We start from the raw sequence: 15682 nt of genomic DNA on the forward strand, positions 1-15682 counted from the left end.
GCGTGGCCACGACTTAGTAATGTGCGGGAACGAGATCCTAATGCATGGCCACGACTTAGTATGACATGATCTCGTTCCCACACCTTATTAAGTTGTGGCCACACATTAGGATCTTGTTCCCAAGCCTTACTAATTCCTGGCCGCACATTAGGATCTCATTCCCATGCCTTACTAAGTCATGGCCACGCATTAGGATCTCATTCCCACACATTACTAAGTCTTGGCCCTGCATTAGGATCTTGTTCTCATGCGTTAATAAGTCATGGCCACGCATCTGATGTCACCAGCAGGGCTCAGTAAAATTTCAGAAATCAAAACGACTAAAATCATTTAAAAATACACGTTTTTCAAATTCACGTTTTGAATTGCAAATAAAAACATTTGAAAAAGCAATAAAATAGCTATAAAACGGTCAGCTTACTTTGAAGAAGAGAGCGGAGACGGTTTTCTTCAGCTTTTAATTAATTTGCTGTTAAATAAACTAACCGTTATACCGCCATACAACTATACAACTGCCTGGCAACACCTTAACAACCACCCGGGATACCATGGAAACTGCATAGCAATACTTTAATCAACCATGTTATTTCCCCCTTCTTTATCACTGCCTCTGTAAAGCAACCTTGGGTCTGAGAAAGGCGCTGTAGACGTTGGACTCATGTTTGTTTGTGTATTTATTTATATTAATATTAGCAGCAGCATCATGCTGTAGTCTATCTACCCACCATGCATTTCAGTACAGTACGGCCTTTATTAGTCTAAACTACAGAACAGCAGATCTTCAGTGTTTTAGCTTAACATGAGATTCTAAAATTAAATAATTAAATATTAATCACCAATTATGTTACAAGACACTGAGAATATAAATCTAAAACGATCTGCTGCTGCAGTAAGACGCTAACCTGTGTTTACAGGCGTTAACACACTTTTCTTGGCAAATTGTTGAGTGGTCTGTAAAAAGTGGAGTATCAGTATCACCTGAAGTGCATTAGTTAAGGGTTTAACCACAGTATTATTATTAATAATAATAATAATAATAATAATAATAAAAATAAGAGAGTTAGCTAGCTAGCATAGCCAGCGTTAGCCGGTCAGGCCTACACTGTAACTATGGAAACGTGTCCCGAGTCAGTAGGTGGTCAACAAATAAGCAAACAAACAAAACAAACAAACAAATGATGTTTTATGTTGAATTAATTTATTCAGCTCGGTTTTGGAACGTCGTGGTTTTAACGTCCTCGCCCAAAACAACTTAAACGTACAGACGCTAATCATAAATAAGGCTGTCGTGGTTTAAACAGGACCAAACAACCGTCTGCGGCTTAGAACAACAACAGTGGTACCAATAAAACGCGACTCGAGAGCAGGTCTTTATATCTATGTCGCAGTTTTATGAAATCTGAGATTTTGTATTAGTCTCTTTATTGCTGTTTCAACACAAGGCCACCAGATGGCGGCAGTGTCTTGTTTTTAGTGGTGGCGGTTGATTTGTATGAGAGTCTCTGGGGCGGGAAGGCCAGTCTGTCCTAGTGGAGGACTTTTAACGTGTTCTTTGCTCTGTTTGTGTTTATTATAAGGTTTTTTTTTTTTTTTTAGCAGAGAAATCAGTGAACTGTGCAGTGGTGTGCTCTACCAAGCATCTGTGAAAGAAGTCCCATAGACATAAAGAGCCGAAACCTAGTTTACTTTCCAATTTTGCACAACTTAATGACATAAAAAAAGAAGTCAATAAATTATTCCATGGACAGACCCAACAGTTATTGATATGCACATGAAGAAAGACGATAAATGCATCAGGTAAGAGGAAAAACGAACGAAAAAAAAAAAAAATCCATCGTATCAGCCATAACCAAAGTGTCCAGGTGACGCTCTGAAAACGGTCCGTTTTTGGTAGACAGGGCTAAACAGACCGTTTGTACAAACGACAGAATTAACAGTAGACTAACGAAGCAGCATTGAAATTGTTTACATCGTGCAAAAGTTTTTCCACAGTCATGTTCAACCACTTCACATACCGTAGTAAAAACTACAGGGTTCGTGTTTCAAACGGCGAAAAGGATCAGAGTCCAAGGGAAAAATACCCTGATCGATCGGACAGGAGGTAATAGTCACTCGCACTCATAGGCCATACTCACACTTACACACGCGCATAGATACTAAACACAAACCAAACTAAACCAAATTACACGATTTTCAATAAAATAACACGACAAATCAAACGGGACAGGGTCTCTCGTTGCGGAGTAAACTCGTCAGCAGTAAATCATGAGAAAAACAAATTCAACCTAGAGTTAGTAAGGAAAAAGTGCACTCAACTATTCCCTGATGAAGCCGCTAGTATCTCTGGTGCAAACATCTTTAAGATAACAAGAGACAGAAACCAAGAAAGAGGCATTTCTCTTACGGTACCCATACAAAAGAAGAATATATTGAAAATACATCGCAACCTACACCGGTCACAACATTCTGACCACCTCCTTGTTTCTGCGCTCATTGTCCATTTTATCAGCTCCACTTACTCTATAGGGTCACTTTGTAGTCCATCTGTTTCTCTGATACTCTGTTACCCTGTTCTTCAGTGGTCAGGACCCCCATGGACCCTCACAGAGCAGGTACTGTTTGGGTGGTGGGTCATTCTCAGCACTGCAGTGACACTGACGTGGTGGTGGTGTGTTAGTGTGTGTTGTGCTGGTCTGAGTGGATCAGACACAGCAGTGCTGCTGGAGTTTTTAAACACCTCAGTGTCGCTGCTGGACTGAGAACAGTCCACCAACCAAAAATATCCAGCCAGCAGCGTCCTGTGGGCAGCGTCCTGTGACCACTGATGAAGGACCAGAGGATGACCAACACAAGCTGTGCAGCAGCAGATGAGCTGTCGTCTCTGACTTTACATCTACAAGGTGGACCGACGAGGTAGGAGTGTCTAATAGAGTGGACAGTGAGTGGACGCAGTGTTTAAAAACTCCAGCAGCACTGCTGTGTCTGATCCACAGGGTAACAGAGTATCAGAGAAACAGATGGACTACAGTCTGTAACTGTAGAACTACAGAGTGCAGCTATACAGTAAGTGGAGCTGGTAAGATGGACAGTGAGCGCAGAAACGAGGAGGCGGTCAGAATGTCACGCCTGACCGGTGTATTCCATTTGTATTTTGGAATATATTGACAACATATGACAATACGTTTCATTTTCATAGGCGTAGACGAAGGCGGAGTAGAGCACGTTTTTATCTGGTTCCTGCCAGTCCAGGGCCCAATTTCCCATGATGCCTCACAGCATTCCATCACTGGATCACATGCTCCTCAGGAAGGGCATTCCTGGAAGTAGGAGGTGGAGTGGAAGTTTATGGGTTGTTTGGAGGCGACTGTTGTGCTGCTGATAGAAGTTAACGTGTGCAGAAGGAAGCTGGTCCTACATCAGCGAGCACTGGGTGGCTTCAGAGCACAGCAGGTCTTTGTGTGTGTTTTTGGAGGTGGGTAGTTCAGGCTACTGCGCCATGCTGTTCAGGCTGCTGTTCGATCCCGCCAACCCATTTTCAGCTTTCTGGAAGCTTCTGACCGCACTGGGCACCTGTAAACCCGTCGACAGACTCAGCCCACCACACCACACCTGTGGACGACACAAAAAAACAGAATTCATAATCTTTAAACTCCATTTTACACAACTTTAGTGAGAGTTTACACGTCAAATGTGAACAAGTTGTGTTATGTCATTTATTTTTAATTTGTGATGTGTTTTTATGCAATAAAAAGTCATAATTCATTTTAATGTCCATTTCCAACCTCTCTTTACTCATAAACAGGCCGTTTTTGTTACTGTTCCTTTAAGAGTGATATATCGCTGCTGTCCTAATAAAACCTCTATAAAACCATCTATCTCTAAAATGTTAACTAACAGGAGAAGGAAACAACAGTTTGATTTTCTCCAAGTCATTTTAGAGCATTTCTTTTTGTCCATTGATCATGGAATTTCTTGGTGCCTTTTCCTCCACCTCTGGAACGTCTTCTCACTTCTGATTATTTCAACGATGACCATCAGGCCCAGAAAATGATATTAGCAAGCACTATATTGTTTCATCTCTCCCCCTCCGCCACCTCCACCTATCACCGAGAGAACCCCTCCCGGATACAGTGACATGATTTCCCATTTACATTAACTCTAATGCTTAATTCTTTGGTGCAATATGTGGACTAGAAATGGCTGAAAAAAAAGTAACTAAACAGTTAATTAAGAATTTCCTTAAGTACTGATTTGGTAAAGTATCAATTTAGGAACAAGACATCAAGCATATTACTAAGGAAGTAAATCATCATGCTGACTGTTTTAACCCGTGGGTGGTGTTCAGGTCTGTGGGACCCTTTTCAATGTTTACCAAAATAAAAAATGATGTGATTTATTATTATTTCAGCCTCAGATTCTTGGTTTCTGTGAAGAACATATAAAATAACCCATTTTTAAATAGAGCTTCTCTCTGTTCACCCCCCGCCACACTTATACTACACATGTGGTGCTGGGCTGAACCCGTGAGGGGTAAAAGTGTGGAGGTGCTGTGTCCTTCACTCTGTTCTCCTCCTACATGGCCTGCTGTTAGTGTGTGTGTGTGTGTGTGTGTGTGTGTGTGTGGTGAGTGAGGGTGGACAACATTGACAGGCTGCTGACAGGCTACAGCTGCTAAAGGAGAACCCTACACTAATCAGTTGTGATATTTTAAACATCTGGTATTTTCACATGAATTGTTTTGGCTGTCTGCATGTTCTCCCCTTTTCTGTGTGGGTTTCCTCCGGGTTCTCCGGTTTTCTCCCACGGTCCAAAGACATGCAGTTAGGCCAATTGGACATGCTACATTGCCCCTAGGTGTGAGTGTGTGTGTGTGTATGTCTGTCTGCCCTGCGATGGACTGGTGACCTGTCCAGGGTGTATCCTGCCCTCTGCCCGATGATCACTGGGATAGGCTCCAGCACCGCCCCACGACCCTGAGGGAGAAGCGGCTTAGAAAATGTTTGTGTGTGTGTGTGTGTGTGTGTGTTTTGGCTGTACTGATTTAAATAAACAATAATGCAGTGGTTCGACCAGAGCACAGAGTAACACACACATCAACACCACACGAGGGATAAGAATAAAGACTCTTACTGTGTCTTCAGTCAAAACGGCCACTGAGAATAACAATATCACTTTTCATCCTTCATTCTTTTCACTGAGCGCGCACAGATACACTCAATAACCCAATCATGATCGGATTTCTGCAGCTGTCCGATTATTCAAATGGTCATGTAAACGCCATTCTCCGATCTAGAAATCCGATTAAGGAAAAGGGCTGGATTTTAGCTCAGTAGTCAGATTTCTCAGTGCACGTAAACTCTACTCTGATTTCTTCCAGACTTCAGTCTGCGCGAGATCAGACGGTGGATTCTGCGAGACGCAGCAAAACGCTGTTGGAGCGGCGCTGAAACCAAACAGGAAACAAAGGTTTAAATATTCTTCATCGTCTAGATGATTTATGTTCATATTTCAGGTAAAGCGGCGCGATGTTTAAAAAAAAAAAAAAAAAAAAAACAGCAGCAGGAAGTTTGAGTTTTACGTTACGATTACGTCACGTCTTCTGTGAGTTTAGTGGCTGGTTGTAAAGAAATCTGATCACTGTCTGACTTGTAGACCTGGAGTTCCCCCTTTACTTGATTACTCACGTGCATGTAAACATGCTGATCAGATTACCGACAAAATCTGACTGTGCAGTTTTCGGATTATTAAGTGCGTGTAAACACACTGTAAACACACTGTAAACACACCTCCAAAGTCTTAGAAGTTGGTTAAATTTTCCTGCTTTTCACAATCCGAAAGATTTCATATTCAATGACGCGTAATTTGTTCTATAGTTCTGAGAACTCCAGCATCTTCTTTGATTTGCAAGTGTTCTTTACCGGCTTGTTGTCAGCTACACACTTTCAGATCGGGGTCTTGAGGTGCTGTTAGGAATCCCGTTTTCTTGCACTTGACTGGAAATGATATAAATGAAGGGTGGTAGCTGACGTGTGCACCGTTTTGTAATTAATCTCTCACTGGAGGCAAGAATTTTTTTTGTTTATAACAATTTTGCTGTCATACTTCATAAGATCTTCAGGCCTTTCCAGGTTTCCCAGAATCACGATTACTAGCCCATAGATGAGCTACTGCTGTCAACTGTACACATCTGTAGACTTTTTAAACTCTTTTGATCTGCTGTCCCCTAAACGTGTGAACGACTCAGTCTTTTCTGTACTCAATGAAGCTGCTATTAGCAGATGAAGCACATAACATTCCATTTGTGGCAGAAGACAGACTGGCGCGTGGACAAGTGGGTCAGATTTAATTTTACCCAGCTACATATAGCCTGACCTTATGCTTTCTGCACTGTGCCATAGTGAAACATGTAGAAGCTCCAATTTCAGTGGTAACCACACTCACTCTAAATGTTGACTTGTAAGGGACGTTATTATTATTATTATTACACAATACATTTTTTTTAATATCTTATTTGCACAACTTTCCATATTTCCGTATTGTAACCTGGAAGAACAAAAAACTGCATTGTAGCTGGAAGACTCTCTTGCGACTATTCAACCACCTCTCACCATAAAGGCCGGCACAACGGGCTGAGTGAACTTGGTCTTGAACACGTGAAGCAGCTGTTTGCTTTCTGCGTTGTAGAAAGAAAGCTGACCTGAAATGAAAAGAACAGAAAGAAGACGAAAGAGAAAAGATCAGTCGCAAAACATACAATGCGGTCATTCAGCTGGACGAAGCGATTAAAAAGAACTCTGCTTCACAAAGCCTGTTGGTGTTTCTCTGCTCGGCAGAATAGCTAATAGATCTGCGGTCATTTGATCCACAGGTGTCCAGTAGCCCTCAGCAAGAGGAGGAACAGGGAGAAAGGCACTTAGAGTAAGATATAGGATTTCCTGTAATATACTCCAGTACTCAGATTACATCAGAAGGGCAGATATTGCATAAGGAAGGAGTGTGTAGTTTTACAGTCTGACTGTAATAATTGTGGAGTGATTTTAATCCAGTATGAATCTGCAGTGTGTAGTTTTACAGTCTGACTGTAATAATTGTGGAGTGATTTTAATCCAGTATGAATCTGCAGTGTGTGTAGTTTTACAGTCTGACTGTAATAATTGTGGAGTGATTTTAATCCAGTATGAATCTGCAGTGTGTAGTTTTACAGTCTGACGGTAATAATTGTGGAGTGATTTTAATCCAGTATGAATCTGCAGTGTGTAGTTTTACAGTCTGACTGTAATAATTGTGGAGTGATTTTAATCCAGTATGAATCTGCAGTGTGTGTAGTTTTACAGTCTGACTGTAATTATTGTGGAGTGATTTTAATCCAGTATGAATCTGCAGTGTGTGTAGTTTTACAGTCTGACTGTAATAATTGTGGAGTGATTTTAATCCAGTATGAATCTGCAGCGTGTAGTTTTACAGTCTGACTGTAATAACTGTGGAGTGATTTTAATCCAGTATGAATCTGCAGTGTGTAGTTTTACAGTCTGACTGTAATAATTGTGGAGTGATTTTAATCCAGTATGAATCTGCAGCGTGTGTAGTTTTACAGTCTGACTGTAATAATTGTGGAGCGATTTTAATCCAGTATGAATCTGCAGTGTGTAGTTTTACAGTCTGACTGTAATAATTGTGGAGTGATTTTAATCCAGTATGAATCTGCAGCGTGTAGTTTTACAGTCTGACTGTAATAATTGTGGAGTGATTTTAATCCAGTATGAATCTGCAGCGTGTAGTTTTACAGTCTGACTGTAATAATTGTGGAGTGATTTTAATCCAGTATGAATCTGCAGCGTGTAGTTTTACAGTCTGACTGTAATAATTGTGGAGTGATTTTAATCCAGTATGAATCTGCAGCGTGTAGTTTTACAGTCTGACTGTAATAATTGTGGAAAGATTTTAATCCAGTATGAATCTGCAGCGTGTAGTTTTACAGTCTGACGGTAATAATTGTGGAGGGATTTTAATCCAGTATGAATCTGCAGTGTGTAGTTTTACAGTCTGACTGTAATAATTGTGGAGAGATTTTAATCCAGTATGAATCTGCACTGTGTAGTTTTACAGTCTGACTGTAATAATTGTGGAGTGATTTTAATCCAGTATGAATCTGCACTGTGTAGTTTTACAGTCTGACTGTAATAATTGTGGAGTGATTTTAATCCAGTATGAATCTGCAGTGTGTAGTTTTACAGTCTGACTGTAATAATTGTGGAGTGATTTTAATCCAGTATGAATCTGCAGCGTGTAGTTTTACAGTCTGATGGTAATAATTGTGGAGTGATTTTAATCCAGTATGAATCTGCAGTGCGTGTAGTTTTACAGTCTGACTGTAATAATTGTGGAGTGATTTTAATCCAGTATGAATCTGCAGTGTGTAGTTTTACAGTCTGACTGTAATAATTGTGGAGTGATTTTAATCCAGTATGAATCTGCAGCGTGTAGTTTTACAGTCTGACAGTAATAATTGTGGAGTGATTTTAATCCAGTATGAATCTGCAGTGTGTAGTTTTACAGTCTGTCTGTAATAATTGTGGAGTGATTTTAATCCAGTATGAATCAGCAGTGTGTAGTTTTACAGTCTGACTGTAATAATTGTGGAGTGATTTTAATCCAGTATGAATTTGCAGTGTGTGTAGTTTTACAGTCTGACTGTAATAATTGTGGAGTGATTTTAATCCAGTATGAATCTGCAGTGTGTAGTTTTACAGTCTGACTGTAATAATTGTGGAGTGATTTTAATCCAGTATGAATCTGCAGTGTGTGTAGTTTTACAGTCTGACTGTAATAATTGTGGAGTGATTTTAATCCAGTATGAATCTGCAGCGTGTAGTTTTACAGTCTGACGGTAATAATTGTGGAGAGATTTTAATCCAGTATGAATCTGCAGCGTGTAGTTTTACAGTCTGACTGTAATAATTGTGGAGTGATTTTAATCCAGTATGAATCTGCAGCGTGTAGTTTTACAGTCTGACTGTAATAATTGTGGAGAGATTTTAATCCAGTATGAATCTGCACTGTGTAGTTTTACAGTCTGACGGTAATAATTGTGGAGAGATTTTAATCCAGTATGAATCTGCAGTGTGTAGTTTTACAGTCTGACTGTAATAATTGTGGAGTGATTTTAATCCAGTATGAATCTGCAGTGTGTGTAGTTTTACAGTCTGACTGTAATAATTGTGGAGTGATTTTAATCCAGTATGAATCTGCAGTGTGTAGTTTTACAGTCTGACGGTAATAATTGTGGAGTGATTTTAATCCAGTATGAATCTGCAGTGTGTAGTTTTACAGTCTGACGGTAATAATTGTGGAGTGATTTTAATCCAGTATGAATCTGCAGTGTGTAGTTTTACAGTCTGACGGTAATAATTGTGGAGTGATTTTAATCCAGTATGAATCTGCAGTGTGTGTAGTTTTACAGTCTGACGGTAATAATTGTGAGTGATTTTAATCCAGTATGAATCTGCAGTGTGTAGTTTTACAGTCTGACGGTAATAATTGTGGAGTGATTTTAATCCAGTATGAATCTGCAGTGTGTGTAGTTTTACAGTGTGACTGTAATAATTGTGGAATGATTTTAATCCAGTATGAATCTGCAGTGTGTAGTTTTACAGTCTGACTGTAATAATTGTGGAGTGATTTTAATCCAGTATGAATCTGCAGTGTGTAGTTTTACAGTCTGACTGTAATAATTGTGGAGTGATTTTAATCCAGTATGAATCTGCAGTGTGTAGTTTTACAGTCTGACTGTAATAATTGTGGAGTGATATTAATCCAGTATGAATCTGCAGCGTGTAGTTTTACAGTCTGACTGTAATAATTGTGGAGTGATTTTAATCCAGTATGAATCTGCAGTGTGTAGTTTTACAGTCTGACTGTAATAATTGTGGAGTGATTTTAATCCAGTATGAATCTGCAGCGTGTAGTTTTACAGTCTGACTGTAATAATTGTGGAGTGATTTTAATCCAGTATGAATCTGCAGCGTGTAGTTTTACAGTCTGACTGTAATAATTGTGGAGAGATTTTAATCCAGTATGAATCTGCAGCGTGTAGTTTTACAGTCTGACTGTAATAATTGTGGAGAGATTTTAATCCAGTATGAATCTGCAGCGTGTAGTTTTACAGTCTGACTGTAATAATTGTGGAGTGATTTTAATCCAGTATGAATCTGCAGCGTGTAGTTTTACAGTCTGACTGTAATAATTGTGGAGTGATTTTAATCCAGTATGAATCTGCAGCATGTAGTTTTACAGTCTGACTGTAATAATTGTGGAGAGATTTTAATCCAGTATGAATCTGCAGCGTGTAGTTTTACAGTCTGACTGTAATAATTGTGGAGAGATTTTAATCCAGTATGAATCTGCAGCGTGTAGTTTTACAGTCTGACTGTAATAATTGTGGAGAGATTTTAATCCAGTATGAATCTGCAGCGTGTAGTTTTACAGTCTGACTGTAATAATTGTGGAGAGATTTTAATCCAGTATGAATCTGCAGTGTGTAGTTTTACAGTCTGACGGTAATAATTGTGGAGTGATTTTAATCCAGTATGAATCTGCAGTGTGTAGTTTTACAGTCTGACTGTAATAATTGTGGAGTGATTTTAATCCAGTATGAATCTGCAGTGTGTAGTTTTACAGTCTGACTGTAATAATTGTGGAGTGATTTTAATCCAGTATGAATCTGCAGTGTGTGTAGTTTTACTGTCTGACTGTAATAATTGTGGAGTGATTTTAATCCAGTATGAATCTGCAGTGTGTAGTTTTACAGTCTGACGGTAATAATTGTGGAGTGATTTTAATCCAGTATGAATCTGCAGTGTGTAGTTTTACAGTCTGACTGTAATAATTGTGGAGTGATTTTAATCCAGTATGAATCTGCAGTGTGTGTAGTTTTACAGTCTGACGGTAATAATTGTGGAGTGATTTTAATCCAGTATGAATCTGCAGCGTGTAGTTTTACAGTCTGACTGTAATAATTGTGGAGTGATTTTAATCCAGTATGAATCTGCAGCGTGTAGTTTTACAGTCTGACTGTAATAATTGTGGAGTGATTTTAATCCAGTATGAATCTGCAGTGTGTGTAGTTTTACAGTCTGACGGTAATAATTGTGGAGTGATTTTAATCCAGTATGAATCTGCAGTGTGTAGTTTTACAGTCTGACTGTAATAATTGTGGAGTGATTTTAATCCAGTATGAATCTGCAGTGTGTGTAGTTTTACAGTCTGACTGTAATAATTGTGGAGTGATTTTAATCCAGTATGAATCTGCAGTGTGTAGTTTTACAGTCTGACTGTAATAATTGTGGAGTGATTTTAATCCAGTATGAATCTGCAGTGTGTAGTATTACAGTCTGACTGTAATAATTGTGGAGTGATTTTAATCCAGTATGAATCTGCAGTGTGTGTAGTTTTACAGTCTGATGGTAATAATTGTGGAGTGATTTTAATCCAGTATGAATCTGCAGTGTGTAGTTTTACAGTCTGACTGTAATAATTGTGGAGTGATTTTAATCCAGTATGAATCTGCAGTGTGTAGTTTTACAGTCTGACGGTAATAATTGTGGAGAGATTTTAATCCAGTATGAATCTGCAGCGTGTAGTTTTACAGTCTGACTGTAATAATTGTGGAGAGATTTTAATCCAGTATGAATCTGCAGTGTGTGTAGTTTTACAGTCTGACTGTAATAATTGTGGAGAGATTTTAATCCAGTATGAATCTGCAGTGTGTAGTTTTACAGTCTGACGGTAATAATTGTGGAGAGATTTTAATCCAGTATGAATCTGCAGCGTGTAGTTTTACAGTCTGACTGTAATAATTGTGGAGAGATTTTAATCCAGTATGAATCTGCAGTGTGTAGTTTTACAGTCTGACTGTAATAATTGTGGAGTGATTTTAATCCAGTATGAATCTGCAGTGTGTAGTTTTACAGTCTGACTGTAATAATTGTGGAGTGATTTTAATCCAGTATGAATCTGCAGTGTGTAGTTTTACAGTCTGACTGTAATAATTGTGGAGTGATATTAATCCAGTATGAATCTGCAGCGTGTAGTTTTACAGTCTGACTGTAATAATTGTGGAGTGATTTTAATCCAGTATGAATCTGCAGTGTGTAGTTTTACAGTCTGACTGTAATAATTGTGGAGTGATTTTAATCCAGTATGAATCTGCAGCGTGTAGTTTTACAGTCTGACTGTAATAATTGTGGAGTGATTTTAATCCAGTATGAATCTGCAGCGTGTAGTTTTACAGTCTGACTGTAATAATTGTGGAGAGATTTTAATCCAGTATGAATCTGCAGCGTGTAGTTTTACAGTCTGACTGTAATAATTGTGGAGAGATTTTAATCCAGTATGAATCTGCAGCGTGTAGTTTTACAGTCTGACTGTAATAATTGTGGAGTGATTTTAATCCAGTATGAATCTGCAGCGTGTAGTTTTACAGTCTGACTGTAATAATTGTGGAGTGATTTTAATCCAGTATGAATCTGCAGCATGTAGTTTTACAGTCTGACTGTAATAATTGTGGAGAGATTTTAATCCAGTATGAATCTGCAGCGTGTAGTTTTACAGTCTGACTGTAATAATTGTGGAGAGATTTTAATCCAGTATGAATCTGCAGCGTGTAGTTTTACAGTCTGACGGTAATAATTGTGGAGTGATTTTAATCCAGTATGAATCTGCAGTGTGTAGTTTTACAGTCTGACTGTAATAATTGTGGAGTGATTTTAATCCAGTATGAATCTGCAGTGTGTAGTTTTACAGTCTGACTGTAATAATTGTGGAGTGATTTTAATCCAGTATGAATCTGCAGTGTGTGTAGTTTTACTGTCTGACTGTAATAATTGTGGAGTGATTTTAATCCAGTATGAATCTGCAGTGTGTAGTTTTACAGTCTGACGGTAATAATTGTGGAGTGATTTTAATCCAGTATGAATCTGCAGTGTGTAGTTTTACAGTCTGACTGTAATAATTGTGGAGTGATTTTAATCCAGTATGAATCTGCAGTGTGTGTAGTTTTACAGTCTGACGGTAATAATTGTGGAGTGATTTTAATCCAGTATGAATCTGCAGTGTGTAGTTTTACAGTCTGACTGTAATAATTGTGGAGTGATTTTAATCCAGTATGAATCTGCAGTGTGTAGTTTTACAGTCTGACTGTAATAATTGTGGAGTGATTTTAATCCAGTATGAATCTGCAGTGTGTAGTATTACAGTCTGACTGTAATAATTGTGGAGTGATTTTAATCCAGTATGAATCTGCAGTGTGTGTAGTTTTACAGTCTGATGGTAATAATTGTGGAGTGATTTTAATCCAGTATGAATCTGCAGTGTGTAGTTTTACAGTCTGACTGTAATAATTGTGGAGTGATTTTAATCCAGTATGAATCTGCAGTGTGTAGTTTTACAGTCTGACGGTAATAATTGTGGAGAGATTTTAATCCAGTATGAATCTGCAGCGTGTAGTTTTACAGTCTGACTGTAATAATTGTGGAGAGATTTTAATCCAGTATGAATCTGCAGTGTGTGTAGTTTTACAGTCTGACTGTAATAATTGTGGAGAGATTTTAATCCAGTATGAATCTGCAGTGTGTAGTTTTACAGTCTGACGGTAATAATTGTGGAGAGATTTTAATCCAGTATGAATCTGCAGCGTGTAGTTTTACAGTCTGACTGTAATAATTGTGGAGAGATTTTAATCCAGTATGAATCTGCAGTGTGTAGTTTTACAGTCTGACTGTAATAATTGTGGAGTGATTTTAATCCAGTATGAATCTGCAGTGTGTAGTTTTACAGTCTGACTGTAATAATTGTGGAGAGATTTTAATCCAGTATGAATCTGCAGTGTGTGTAGTTTTACAGTCTGACTGTAATAATTGTGGAGAGATTTTAATCCAGTATGAATCTGCAGTGTGTGTAGTTTTACAGTCTGACTGTAATAATTGTGGAGAGATTTTAATCCAGTATGAATCTGCAGTGTGGAGTGTAAGGCCTTTTGTTATTAACTGAACCTTTAGCTCTCTCAGTAATAGGAGTCCTGTTTTCAAGCCACCTCACTCCAGTAAAATAAACCGCTGCTCTAAACTCAGCTGCCGTGTGGTGTGTTGTGATTATTATTGTGTTCCATGGTGCAAGACTGACGTGCACATAAAAGCTATGACCTTTCAATTTTTGGGAATCTACATGTCTTATTTCTAATAACCCACATTATTATAAGTTCCTGTGTGACGCTGCTTGATTCTAAATAAAACCTGAGGCTCTTTAGGTCATTCATGGACTCTGCTGTACCTCCATCCAAGTCACAGTAGACTCCTATCCTCTCTGGAACTGGCATGTCCAGGCTTTTGGCCTTGTTGTTGTGTTTGGCAGCGAATGAGTTTTGGAGCCAGTTGTTGACGTGGATGCACCATGTGGTGTTGGTCTTGCCCAGCTGGTCAAACTTGCCCAGGTTCTTGTAGGCCACGCCAACACTGTAGGACTTGCAGTCTTTCAGGGCCTTCACCTCCCAGTAGTGCTGCCTAGAGTCAATACTGGTATCACCTGAACACATATAAAGCGAGTGATATTTGTAGGCTTGATATACTATTATTCAAAGGTTTGGAACAAGTGGACACCAAGAATTATTTTGTTCACTATAACAACTCATACAGTGTAGGTTGAGATATTATAAACTACACACCGGAATGTTGGTTTATAAATCAATTCTATAGAATTCCAAGCACTACAGAAGAGCTCGTCCTCACAGGGCTACTTTAACTGCAGTAATCTCTACAGGACTGTGAAATATATGATTTAAATGACAACGAAAACAAACACCAAATAAATATTATAAAATATAGAATAAAAGTCCCCCAGGAGTCAAGTCACTGGTGTTACTGCATACCAAAAAAATCTCTTATTTTGAAATAAAAGTCACACCGATGATGACGTCACTCGACTTCCTTTGACCTGTTTTCTGAGGATCTATGGAGAAAAGCTCATGGTGAGTCCACTGCGTCTCTCAGTTCTCAGAGATTTTCTCATGATCTCCTATGAAGCTTTTAGCTGACGTCACTGGTGTGACCGACTTTATTCTGAGGTCATTGTGAAAAATAGAACACAAATGGATTAAATTCCATATTTTAGTGGATGTTCCCTGATTGACAGCGTGTGGTTTGATGCTCTGTAGCAGCCGTTTTCTAAAATGCATTGTTATGTGTCACACCAGTGAGGATCAGTAACACCAGGGACTGATAAAGATAAATGATATGTAGATAAAAAAGTGGACATTTCGGTAATATGACCCAAATATTTGTCAAAATTCACCAAGTTATCTGCCTCTAGACTTATTATATATATATATATATATATATATATATATATATATATATATATATATATATATATATATATATATATATATATACATACTCATATTCAAATCACTTCATATACATGGAGATTCACTCGAAAGAGGCCCCGAATATTCCGTTATAACTCCCGCTAGGATGAAGCAATCTGAACCAAAAATATACACTACATACCTTGGTGTGTGTGTAATCGACTGCATTACATGTGATGCTGAAAACAACCTCCGCTCTCTACCAGAGACATGAAGGGGTACAGGGGTGTGTACCCAGAAGCCGCGGAGGCTAAACGTTGCGGC

At 38.6% G+C, this 15682-nt stretch overlaps 1 protein-coding gene across 4 annotated transcripts in view; it reads right to left on the reverse strand.

The window, feature by feature from the left end:
• Positions 1–3015: 3015 nt before the first annotated feature.
• The window catches only part of fsd1l (fibronectin type III and SPRY domain containing 1-like), a 57966-nt gene continuing 45299 nt past the window's right edge, over positions 3016–15682 (reverse strand). For 2 of the 4 annotated variants that reach the window (XM_017684636.2, XM_017684635.2), the window contains exons 12-14: positions 14326–14577; positions 6609–6697; positions 3016–3609 (exon numbers count right to left, since the gene is read on the reverse strand). In XM_017684636.2, the coding sequence (XP_017540125.1) occupies positions 3487–3609; positions 6609–6697; positions 14326–14577 (464 nt within the window). In that variant the 3' untranslated portion in view covers positions 3016–3486. The remainder of the gene's footprint in view (positions 3610–6608; positions 6698–14325; positions 14578–15682) is intronic. The other 2 variants (XM_017684638.2, XM_017684637.2) reach the window with 1 other exon arrangement.

Source organism: Pygocentrus nattereri, chromosome 23 (genome assembly GCF_015220715.1).
Source record: "Pygocentrus nattereri isolate fPygNat1 chromosome 23, fPygNat1.pri, whole genome shotgun sequence".
In the NCBI taxonomy this organism is placed as follows: Eukaryota; Metazoa; Chordata; class Actinopteri; order Characiformes; family Serrasalmidae; genus Pygocentrus; species Pygocentrus nattereri.